The sequence below is a fragment of the Camarhynchus parvulus genome, chromosome 1 (genome assembly GCF_901933205.1).
Source record: "Camarhynchus parvulus chromosome 1, STF_HiC, whole genome shotgun sequence".
Taxonomy (NCBI): Eukaryota; Metazoa; Chordata; class Aves; order Passeriformes; family Thraupidae; genus Camarhynchus; species Camarhynchus parvulus.
In genome coordinates, this window is record NC_044571.1 from 19,000,153 (window position 1) to 19,013,324 (window position 13,172).

Genomic DNA, 13,172 nt, shown 5'->3' on the forward strand with positions numbered 1-13,172 from the left:
GTGTGCAACATATCAGTGTTGCCCATTATCAAATTACTATGTAAAAATGGGAGGATAGTACTTGTTGTTAGTAGTTGTTGGCACATCGGAGGCAACTATACGAGCAACTATCTTCTTTTGATCCTCTGTTTATGGTATGAAACAACACTAATCTGTTTTATTTTTATAAATATAATTTCATCTTTGATACAGAGTGCTGCCCCATTATCCTTTCTCATAATCCATGGGTAGACTAGAGAATAGAGATTGGTCTTCAAGAAACATAATTTACCAGTAGTGAGTCTTCTTTAGGATGCACAGACTATATATAAAACTGTTCTGAGGGTACACCTACCTCTTATCCCTCCAGACAGCTGAGATTTTTCCTTTGTAGTAACCAGGGATGATGTATTCACACTGTTGTCTTCACCTTTGACACAACAGCATAAAACTCCCCACATCATGCCATAAATTGTTTCAAAGATCATGTCACACAGACATGGTCTAAACCATTGAAGCAAGCCCTGCTAATAGAGCTTGTAGAGTTAATATAACTTCTTTCCTTTTCAACTTCCAAATTAATATCCACATTTGCTTACACTGTGAGATTTCATAAAATAAACTGACACAAATTATCTACCAGAGGTTCTTGACTTTACCAAGTGCTGTGGCAGCTCTCAAGGCAGCTCACCAGAGATGGCACAGTGCCTGGGGAAAGAGTAGTGGATATACTGCGGGTCAGCAGCTCAGCAGTTTCACAGAAGCTCTACACTCAGTTGGAAGTATTGATTCCTAAGTTTTATAGCAAATACTGAGACACCTACCATCCATCTAGATAACTGCTGGATCTGCCAGAGATATACACAGTCTGTATATTCTGAGATAGCCTGGAATACAAATATAAAGGGAGCTCTTTTGCTATTAATGGTACAAAATAAAGCATGTTTCTTAGAAGCCCAAGGGAAGGTGAAGGAAAGCATAAAAAAATAAGTGATGTTAAAGACACTACCCTCAGCAAAAATGATGGCTGCATCTTAAGAGCTGGCCTATCTTTGAAGAGTAAGGTCAGAAAAAGGAATCACAAGGGTATGGATTTCTCTGATTTTCTAACAGAGTAAATAACAATAAAGAATGCCACTTTTTTGGAGAAAGAGAATCCATGAGAACATGAAACACCAAATTAAAATTCCTGCAAGTGACTTGCCTGGCAGACGGAAAGGTCTTGATAAGCACAGCTCAAGGCTGTGACAGATAGTAAACAGATTTCATTAAGGGTAAGAAACATGCAACAAAAGACCAGACTGCTTCAGTTTGAGCAGGTAACTTGGAACAGACCAGACTGATGGGAAGGCCAAAAAAAACATCAACCCAAAAATCTAATCTAGTTAATAATTTACATTCCATTCCATTACTTATAAGGCACAAGAAAAATAGGAGTGCTGAAAGAGTGAGTCTTTCTCCATCTGCATCATGGAGAGAAGCATTTCTAGACTCAGATGAGTCAAATAGTCCACATTCCACAGGTAGCCCACATACCTAACAGGTAGATGAGTAGCAGCAGAAGTCTCTTTGAGAAAGGGAGAAAATCTTGATATTAAAGTTCTGCATCCTTCATCCCACCTTACCCTCAGCTGGGGAAACTGAAACTGGGGATGAAGGGCCTGGTGGATATGTTTCATCTACTTTATCAGGGGACTGTCCAACAGCAGCCTGATAGTTCAACCACTCTCATAAAAGTGTTGCAAGACACCTGAATGAGTGTTCAAGATAGAGGAAGGTTAGCATTGTGGGACACAAACTGATACATCAATCTGTTTGTGATAGATCCACTGGTAGAGCTCAGACAGACATTTTTTGAGGAGGACCAGGTAGATAAAATACTAATAAATGAATACAGTTCTCTATGACATTCTGCCAAGGGCTAATTTAATACTGAAAGAGAGAAAGGAAACCTACGCACACCCTTTCCGGGTTATCAAGTTTAAAAATGGGTCGTTTAGTGGTGAAGTCCTCATTTGAGTGAACAACTTTAGATATGATAGAAAGCCATTCCTGCAGTTCAGATAATGCGGAACTCCATGATACAGATGTGAAGCTTCCAGTCCTTTGGGCAGTCCCTGTTTAATCCTGTTGCCCAAATGGACAGTCAAACTGGAGGGAACACATCTAATGCCACTTCCTAGAAAGGTGGAAAAATGTAGGCATCATCACTCAGTGGAAACTTGATGCTGCCACCACAAGAGAAAGTTCTCCCACTTCAAGTAATAGCAGCGCTGATGTAGGGACCTTTCCTATGCTGTAATCCCTGCCACTTGGACTGAAAAATTCTGCTTCATTTTAGCATTATGGAAAGGGGGAAGCATTGCCTGGAGGATAAGTCTTAGGACAACCATTTCTGGCTGTGTCAAAATGAAAGCCATTCCCTGTGAGAAGGTGACACGAATTTCAGCTTGGCCAATATTCCCAATATTTTTTTTGTGTTTGCAGTTTTGGCCTGACAGATGAGAAGAAGCTTCTTAGCCTACTAGATAAACACTCAGATGGCATCTCCTTTGACTTTTAAAAGTATGATGAAAGGATCACCTAGGTGCCTTATTTTGAGGCAGTAGAGGCAGCTCTTAAACAGGTGGCAAGATATAATTCAAATCTCTCTGATCAAAAAGGCAAAAAGGTAATCCTCAAAGAAGGTGTGGTTGAAGAACAAATGCCAGTAACTTGGTTGGCTGTTGAGAAAAACTGATATAGTTCAAGTAGAGTTCTGTCAAATGTTTTGAGAATAAGATAAGACTGTTTCAAGTGCAGGTATTATAAGGAGTAAACACCCCAGAAACCTGAGCAATAAGGTTCACATAAACCCAGTGTAGCAGGATAACCACTTAAAAAAAAGGAATTTAGAGACTTTTCCTAGTGGAACGGGAGATATAATACATTCCTTTTTCTCTCTCTTAGCTTTGCAGGCTCAGAGTAAATAATTGCTTTTTTTTCACAATGACAAAATGAGCTTTAAAATGTAATTATTTCCTATTGCATAAAAATATGCCATAGTCTCTCTTCATCAAATAAATGCACCTAAAAATCAATACTGAAAGATTTGCATTTACTGTACTACAACAGGGTGTTAGGCTAGTTTGCCTTCCCTTCCACCCTTATGAAATCAAAGATTTGCTCCCAGATCTCATGGGCCAGAATTTGCTCTGTCAGAATCCATAGCTCTACAGGCTCTAAAAGAAGAGTTTTGACTGAGTCTCATGAATTTCAATCCATCAGCATCTTCCAAATTCCATTAGGACTGACAGAAAAATTCAGATTTTTCCTTGTGAGCACCTATAGGAAAATGTATTTAGAATTTTATTTATTTTAACTTATTTTATTTATTTTAGTTTAGACTTTAATATTTGTGCCTCAACCTCTCTACAGCTTTGGCCAAATCCAGGTCTGAAAACATATTAGGGCTTTTCCATGGATAGTACAGTGGAAGATTGTGATCACCTTCTTTTTGTGCAGAACAGCTACTACTGAATTTTGAGTGGCAAATTAAAAATACTGGTTAATGGTAGTGTTCAGTTTGTAACAGTTTCATGCTTAGTTCAAAGACTGGCTCTGGCCTCATCCTAGTGAGACAAATTAATCCCTGATAAAATACTACTAAATTTAACTGGATTTCAGTGCAGTAAGCAGATCTCTCTTTGATATAAATTGTGTTTAAACAAAGTTACTCAGGAATGCATTTCTTAGCTTTGAATAATGTGCCAGCATGATTATATCACATATCTGGTGAGCAGTGAGGACATCAGGAAGCATTCTGGATCTTCCAGTGATCATTAATTGAAGGAGTATTAATGAAATAGAAGAGAAAAAGTGTAGGTATGCAGTTTTGTTTCTTAATGGCAAAATGGCAAACTTTGCCCAATTATTTTTTAAAACAGCCTGAACTCAAGGACTCAAACATGAAGATGCCTGTCATTTTGCCAAGTTAAAAATCACTAAATATATAGTGTATATATAAAAGTTTATAAAAGTATTGCATTATATTGTATACAGATGACATGATATAATTTAGCATTTCTTTACTGCTTTAGTGCAAGTAGGTACATATTGATGGCATTCCCTCATGTCATGAAGTTAAAATGTGCAATTAATGGAGGAATCAATTAGGATGCCACACAGGAAGACAAGGTTCCCTTAAAGCTCAAGATTAATAGGAATGGGCTATAATTCAGCAGCAATTGATGTGCAGTTGATATGCCTCAGAATTAATAAAAGTTATGTCTATTTTCATTCAATACTCTCAGCTGGACACGACAAGCTGAATCCTACAATCTTAGAATTACAGAACAGTTTGGGTTGGACAGGACCTTTCAAGGTCATCCTGTCCAACCCCCTGCGACGGCAGGGGCATCTTCAACTAGATGAGGTTGCTCAGAGCCCCATCCAGCCTGACCAGGAATGGGACACCTACCACCACTCTGGGCAATCTGTGCCATGCCTCACCACTCATAATAAAAAAAATTCCTTCTTGTATCTGTAGTTCCAACTCATTATCTCTTTTTGTACTGCAACAGACCCTAGTAAAAGGCTTGTCCTCATCCTTCTTATAAGGCCTTCTTTAAGTATTTAAAGGTTGCAATAAGGTCTCCCAAAAGCCCAGCAGATATATGAGAACACTATCTGACAAAGGATGATTGTGAGATACTAACCTAATATGCCTGTGAATACATGTGATTCTAGGAGACTGCAGACAAATCATTTCCAGCAGCTGTGCCATTGTACAAAGCTCTCACAAGACAGCATTTAAAAGCCTGCATATAAATCTGTATGGAAATATTATGAAAAAGACATTCATATGGTACCACATGGGGATATCTAAAGTCCTGGGGGAAGAAGAAACTGCCTTCTAAGGGATGCCTCAGAGAGCTTGGCTAGATGATCCTATTTATCAAAACTGACACAAGAGCATGGTGGTGGTTTATGAAATCACACCATGGAGCCCAGTCAAGGGTGACCATGCTAGTCAGGGGCTGCAGCACATGATATATGAGAAAAGACTGAAGAAACTGGTTTTACTCAGTCTGGAGGAGAGAAGACTTAGGGGAGACTTTATTACAGCCTACAGCTGCCTGATTAAAGGATACAGAGAGAACAGAGCCGGACTGTTCTAAAGGATGCACAGCATTTTGATCAAAGGCAATAGATATTGTTGGAACATGGAAAATTCTGATTAGACCTAAAGAATTTTTTGCATTTTTTAGCCATAAATACTGTAAAATATTGGAACTGGTACCTGGAGAAATTGTGGGACATCTATCCTTGGAGGGTGTCCAATAAACCCTTTAAACAGCCCTGAGCAACCTGATCAAATTAGACCCCCTGAACAGGGGTTGAACTAGGTAAAATACAGAGAACCATTTATATTTACAACTCAAATTATTCTATGATTCTATGAAAATGCATTAAAAAGCAGAAGATACACCCCTCCCTCCCGCCCCCCACTTGTTAAACACAAAAAACAAAAACAACAACAAAAAAAAAGAGAGACAGAGACCAGAGACCATAGTTAACTTTAAGGAGCCAAATGAACATGTTTACAATCAGAAAACGTCTTGAACAGTAAGAAGAACAAAAATCTACTTACCTTTGAAATAAAATTAGATCAATTGAAAAGGAATGGAATGAAAAGAACTGGACTAAAAATGCTTAAAGTGACACATTCCTATCTATGTCAATGCTTAGTTGTGACAATCTAAATTTCTTTTTGAAACTTAGTAGTTCTAAATCACTGTTGACATTTTATAAACTCAGAAAACCATCAAGGAATAGATACCAACTCAACAGTTCAGCTTGGTTTTTTTCCTCAGTATGAAATGCTCAAACCCCATAGTATTTGCAGCACAAGAGCAGCACTCACAGCCCCACTCTCTGGGCTGCCAGAACGAGAGTGTGAGCACCACACAGGACAAGCTGTTGTCACCCACCAGCAGTGTAAGTCAGCCTGCAGCCTCCCTCTGAGCTGCCCTCCAAAGTGGGTCCTTGCGCTAAGTGAATTGGTCTGAGAAATCAGATTTTTCTACTACAGACAACAGATTAAGCTTCTGCTACTGTGTTTCTGAAGGTGTTTCTCTGCAGCCAGAGGGAAAGGCATGTCTGTGTTTTACAAAGTGAAGTGCAAGAAAGTTTTTGTTGGTTTAATCATTCTAGTTCAGCACGGAAAGCTTCACGTGTGCCTCAACTGAAAGACTAAGTTTCCAAAACAAGAGCAGTAATACCCTTTGCACATGGTGTTATGAGAAACAGCTGAAAATTACCTACAGCAGTTTGGAGAATGGAGGCTGCCGCTCCTTGGTCACTGAGAAGGTCACCAGATGCTCTTGTGAAAGCCTATTTGCCAGCCAGAACTGAGAGCTGTTGCTTTGGCTGCCTCTCAAACACAAGGCTACAAAATGCTTTCCAGAAAAGTTCAGATGGAAGAGATTACTCACAAATTGCCTTTGTCATCACTCAAGAGAAGAACTGTCTCTAGCTGGAAATATTTCAGAGATATTTATTGTATTCTGAAAATTTCATTTTATTTCTAACTTATTTACAGTTAAACATTCAGAATCATAAAATATGAAGTATAAAATATTTAACAAAATAGATGCAGTCCGTGTTGTTCAGGTGCACCATAAATATATGATGAAACAGTAAACAGCATAGGAATTTTCTGATGGTCTTCTCTGTCATTTACCAGGAAAAAGGGTATGTAGACCTGCCTCATACATTCTGGTCTGACCATTATGGCATCTTTCATTTCAGAGAGACCACCACCACTCTGGTTTCTGTGTCCTCAGTTTTCTACAGTTACTTTCACTGTCTAAAAGGCCAACACTATAAGTTCAATACATCAGATCCCCTCTGAAGTTGGTATAGTCATGTATTCAATACATTTTTTTTTAAATACAGAATTTCCTAGAAAAGAAGAATCAGGTAATTCAGTCCATATGAACAAAAGTCATTTATTATATATATATTCTCTAGTAAGTTATAATAGTCTCTTGGATTTTAAATGTCTTTTTGCTATTTTCAATGCTTAAAAATTATAATTTTAAAACATTAAATATTGTGTTATATACATTATGATTTAATTAATCATTCTAAACATGGAGCATTCTCCAAGTGAAAACTTGGATGAAACAGAAAACAATTTCATTGACATAACAGGCTTTAGAAGTTCACTTCATACAACCATAAATTTGACTATATGAAAAATAGCCAAACATCAATTTGCTCCTATATGGGACTTTTTTCTATTTGTTTTTCTGATCTTGGGGAAAGGGTTTTTTGGCTGTTGTTTCTGTATAAACTGAAGGACAGATCTAGTCATTACTTTTGTCAATGTTCAGTATTTTAACTTTTTTTAATCTCCTACCTATTTTATATAAAATAACAAAATATACAGAGAAAGCTGAGTTTGTTACATTAGTTCATACACATACAGTAAATAAAAATTTTTAATGTATGGCTTTGCAAAGGTAGATTATGAAGTGACTTTTGTATTTTATTTGTTTAAAAGCATTTTAAGAGAACGTGTTAGTGTGCTTACAATAGCGGCCATGGTATTCGGATGTCGAGCCAAGAGTTTAATGCTAGGATCACCGGAGGTCTTGCCTGACACTGCTTCTGCAGCCCTCAGAAGACAAATGTAGTTTATCACAACCTCGTCTATCTTAGCTATAATTTCCTGCTGCTGTGTTTCAGAGTTCATGACTTTAACTAAACGCATGCAGGCTTCTGTTAAGCAACAGAGTACTTGAAAGCTGGAAGTCATAGCTAAAAGCATTTCCTCAGGGCTTTTATCAGCCATGGCCATTTTCCTGCAGGCACTTCCCAACTGTCTCGATTCCAAAGATAACAGTTGTTTGTACTTAGAAAGTTTAAGGTCATATGTTTCTGGATGTAAATCTTCTCTCTTGCCCATACTTGCTCGGACCAGTGAGAGTAGCTCATTGGCATCCTTTTGTGCTGCAATAAATCCATCAGGCATTGCATATGTCTTCTCTTTCATCACGTTTATTCGTGTGATTCGTGCATCGAAGGCTACATCATTGAGATTCACATCAATTTGGCCACCTTGGGTGTCAGCACTACTCTTCTCATGCTCATTGACTGCATCACATGGGGGCTCAGCAGCTTTCAGGGACTCCAAGACTTTCTGCTCATTGTCACCGGACAACTGAGCAACTGGTTCTGTGAGCTCACACGGGGTCTGTGGTTCGAAGAGATGTGAGAGCTGATGGCTGTCTCGGTCATCTTCCTCCTCGTTGTCATCATTTCCTCTGCTGAGGAAGCAATAGCTAAAGGGGCCCCGACACCTCCAGGCGCTGCTGGTCAGCTTTCGCAAGGGCAGCGTTCGACACTGCTTGGAGTCCTTCTGACTGGTGCCTGTGCCTGAACACCTCTTACTGTCCTTCTTATCAGTGCTGACATACACACAACTCTGAGAGTAACTTTTGGACAGCTTTTTGCCCAGGGAAAATTCCACCCTTCTCTCCGGTTTGGATTCATCCTTTTGGGTGGTGTCCAGGCATTTCAAGCTGGCCGTGGCTGCCTTCTTCTCAAACAGCATCTCAGTGCCTGCAGATCTTCCAATGCTGCTGCTGCTGCTGCTGCGTCTCAGCATCTTCTTGTTCTGCGGCATCCTGAGGCTTCCTCCTATCATGTCATATGGCCATAAACTAACTGTTGCCCCACAAGCCTGATTTACTTTGGGAATGTCACAAGAGTCTTCATTTTGACTTGGCACCTTTGATTCTGATAGCATGGATGATAGCATGATGGAGTCAGCTAGAGGCTGTCTAGGAAAAGCTGTAGGCATGCCTCCTTGTCTTCCCTTTTCAGGCTCTGTGAAAGCTACACTAGGGGTAGTAGAAGAGCAGACAGAATAATTAAGCATCACCCTGATAATATTCATAGGCTGAACTTTTAAGTATCTTTTAACAGTCAGTACAAAACGTTTCCTGGTACTTCCCAATGGTCCCCATTCCTCAAAATATTCCATCAACAACTCATTACAAGTCTTTTGTATTTCACTAAAATGTCTTCTACAACCAGTCAACAAATTGTAATTTATGAATTGTTCATTTCACTAAGGCAGACTTACTCAAGAAAAGGAATAGCAAATTATGTACAAAAATCCTAAATCACCCCTAATATATGGATAGCACGTTTTCTATTAACTAATTATATGAATAATTTCAGATTAAAATACCTTCTTTAACTACACCTGAAAGAGCATGGAAAGATGGGCTCATAGAAATTTTGGTTTGGTTTTGTGGCAGTTTTTGGCAGAGAAAGATTATTTTTCATTTTAAATATTAGTCTGTTCCACTTTTGGAATTTCATGCATTCACACACTAGTGCTACATGTGGGCTGCAATCCAAGAAGAGGGAAACATTTAAAATTCAACTGAAAGAATTTCAATGCTGTCTCCAAAAACTGCATTTTTTTATAACTTGAAAGAAACACCTACTGTCAGATTGTGAAGTAAATTCATGCTTAATAAGGTAGTGACATTTTCTTATTCTTAACATCTAGAGCTTTTTATTCATATTGGCATGTTTTTGACAACCTGCTAAAATAGCATATAAGATACCTAAGAAATTAATCAAAGGTTTTGCTCCCCTATATTAATATAACTTCTGAAGTAATTTTACAATCTAACAAGCATCTGGGACTCAACTGACTATGGATTTTGGAGAGGCTTCCAAAGAGTGGAAGAGAGGCCTCTCCATCAGTGTCCCTCCAAATATTTTAACTGCAATGAGAGGTTTTTTAAAAAGTTGATCTTTGTATGCAGATCATCAGAATATCTCAACAAATAAATTGAACCAGTAAACTGAAGGTCTAATCTCACTGTCTGTTACAGCTTGATGATGTAGTTCCAGATAAAGATAATAGAAATGTCTTACCTAGACCTCAACATGAACTTGTAGCTTTAAGAATAAACAGAAGAAACACTCTATTACTGCTGTACCTGTAGTTTCTTTTATCTTGGGGATCCGATGACATCCTTCCCTCAAAGTGCCGAAAAGTGGTTCAGCATTGATTGCTGAATGCACAACAGGCACCGTCATTCTGTGACACACGGCTTCAGGCTGCTGGTGCAGGTCCTTGTATGTCGTTCCATGGTTTGGAAGAATGGCAGCTCTTTCATCTGCTGGAACATAGGCAATGCCCTTCATTGATGGATCAGAGATGATGTGTTTACCATCAGAGGTACAAAGAGGGGATTCAACTGGGGTAGCACACGTGCTACTGCCTGTGCTGCATCCTGCATCCACTGAAGAGCACTGAGAGCTCTGCAGCGAGAAATGGCCTTCACTTTGCAGAGATGACATGCGCTTAGCCAAGTGATATTCACAAAGTCTAGCCACACCCTGCTCAGCTTCTGGAAGCTTTGAAGGATGGTCATCTGCAGATAAATCAGTGTCTTCTGCATCATTTAGGTCTTTGGCTGAAGACACGGGAGTCATATCTGACAGGAAGTTTTCACCTTGGCTAAGCCCTGAGGTGTCATCCTGATCCACCTCAGGATCCACTTCATCCTTACAGTCAGATTCTGTTTTACCAAGGACAGGAACTCTTGGAAAAGTCTTCCCATTAACTGTTTCTGGGCTTGGCTTATCTGCTGCCCCATCATCGGCAGCGTACCATCTTTGGCGAAAGGCAGTTCTCTCCACATTGAAAGTGCTTAAGCGCTGGCTGTCTCTTGCTGAAAGAGTTCCAAATTTAGCTTTTAGATCTTCATCAGACTCTGCTTTTTTATTTCCCTGTTGCTTTTTCACAGTAGCATTGCCATCAGAGGATGCTTTTACTTCACTATCTGTCATTTTATTTTTCCTTTTACTAGTGCAAGAATATACCAAGGATCCCATGTGCAATTTGCTAAAATAATCAGTGACAGATTTTGTTTCCATGGTCTCTGGCTCCATTTCCATGTTATCGGAATGAAGAATCTGCTTTGAAGGCACAACTTTTGACTGTAGCTCTGCAGCCTGACCACCAGCCAAAGGCTGTGAGGGCTTCATACCTGGCCCTCCAGCCTGATTCTTAGCAATGGGAAATTCAGTCTGCTCTTCCACAAGTGGTTGGTAGCCTTCACTTGTGGTCAAAAACATACGTGCAGTGTTTTCCGACTGTTTCTGTGCTGTGGCTAGTTCAGAGCTTTCAGTCATTTCAGAGGAATTTGTTTCATTGCCAGAATCTGAAGATGACTCAGGGCTATATGCTCGCAGGATAGCTACACCTGCAAGCCACAAAAAATAAGAGTCAATTAAATGACAGCAGCTGAGGCACCTGGATAAGCGACAAGCAAAAGGGGGTGTATTAGAGACAAAAATATTCTTTGTAAGAATACTCTGACTTTATTGCACAGTTCCCGAGACAGGTAGTTTAATAACAGTGGTGGCTCCATTAAATATGAAATACGATGTATGAAAAATGATGGCAAAAAAATAAAAGGAAAACTAAAAAAAAACCAAACCAACCCTCATGAAATGGAGTACTTCCAAAGCTAAATGGATGAGATGGAATGATTCTCAATGAATAAATGTAACTATGGTGAAAGAACCTGAATTGTCATTCGTCTGCTCTTCCTCTGAAGCAGCCAAAGCTTCTAGTGCTTGAAGAGTAGAGACTACAGCATCATCTAGCCCCTTCTCACACTTCCCCTCTGTATTAGTAGGGACAGCATCAATAAGCGACACTGGAATGTCATCATTGCCTAGGTTACTGTCTTGCTCCTTGTTGTCTCTAGGCTGTGTCACTTGATTCTGAGAGTCTTCCTCATCAGAACTGTCCCTGAAACCAGGTGGAGGAGCAGCAATGGCCATGTTTAAGGTATGCAAAAGGAAATCATCTTCATTGTCATCACCTTCCGGAGGTGGAAGTGAAGTCAAATCAATAATGTCATCACTAGAACCAGAAAGGCTGAGAAGAGGAGGCCTATTGATTTCTCCTACCATAATATCTTCTTCACAGCTTACTTCATCTTCATCTTCAGCATCATCTGTGTTTTCTGCATAACAGATATCATGCAGCAAAGGCTCTTCTATCCCTTCTGCAGCTCCAAATATTTTACCATCACTTATAGTTGCGTAAACAGAGTTTGTAGCAAACTGAATGCTTTCAGCATCTGGTGACAACTCCAGGCCTTTAATATCATTGGCATTACTAAGATAAATGGCTCTTTGTTTTTCTAATACTTCTGGACTTTCATCCAAAAGCCTTTCATAGCCAAGAGTCTGGGGACTGATACCATCCAAGTTGGGATCTCCAAATATAAAGGAAACTTTTGCTCCCCTAGGAGAATCCTGTGCTTTCTTGCTAGGTTCCAAACCTGAGAGTGACAGCAGTGAAGGCTGGTTAAAATTTCTGGTTTCTTCTGTTTCAGCAGGGTCACTTTGCTTGGCCAGATGCTGATCAAATCCACCTGAATTATAAGTATTTTCTATGTACAGATGTCTGTGTTCTTTTGGACATAACAGACTTTCGGAAACATCTATAGTCTTCTGCATTGGATCAGCAAAGGACATTTGAGCCTCCTGATCTCCTTCGGCCAGGAAAGTGGTAGTTTTTGGTATACAGTTCCACTCAGAAGCAAGGATATTATGCTTCCCTCTATTTTCAGGTCCTATAGCATGGTGAAATAAAATCAACATTGTGAAATCAAAGAACAAAGTCAAGTAATTTGTAAACAATAATTTGTTGATGCTAAGTATTAAACACTCTGAATAAGATAGCTGAGCCATCAAATACTTCACAAAAGTGTTTTCAAATTCACCTCTGTTCTAAGTTAAATATCTGTTGACTTAATGACCTAAAGTTTAACTGGTCCTTCTGTACTCTAAAACAAATCTAAACCTCAGCTAGGTACAAACGCTGTTCCAGGCATAGTAACACAAAAGCAGCTGGTTTCTACAAAACCATATGTATTCTGACAAAAGATATATGCATATAAAATAATAACACTCACAGGAAGAATGCATCTGTGTACTAGAGTATGAAGAAAATTCGAAACATGGTTTATTTTACCATGGAGATGCTATCATAAGCTGAGTATTGGAACACTATAAAGCTGAATTGAATACTGTGGTGCTAGGTCTGAGCCAGCAATCAGATGTCATTTGACACAGCTTTCTATTTATCTGGAGGTGCT

At 39.2% G+C, this 13,172-nt stretch overlaps 1 protein-coding gene across 2 annotated transcripts in view; it reads right to left on the bottom strand.

Annotated features, from left to right (window-relative positions):
• Positions 1-7,050: 7,050 nt before the first annotated feature.
• FRMPD4 (FERM and PDZ domain containing 4) overlaps positions 7,051-13,172 on the bottom strand; it is a 292,864-nt gene continuing 286,742 nt past the window's right edge. Inside the window, exons 15-17 of one of the 2 annotated variants that reach the window (XM_030950574.1) lie at positions 11,586-12,647; positions 9,990-11,261; positions 7,051-8,865 (exon numbers count right to left, since the gene is read on the bottom strand). In XM_030950574.1, coding sequence (XP_030806434.1) covers positions 7,514-8,865; positions 9,990-11,261; positions 11,586-12,647 — 3,686 coding nt within the window. In that variant the 3' untranslated portion in view covers positions 7,051-7,513. Of the gene's footprint in view, positions 8,871-9,989; positions 11,262-11,585; positions 12,648-13,172 lie in introns of both variants that reach the window. The other variant, XM_030950563.1, reaches the window with a different exon arrangement.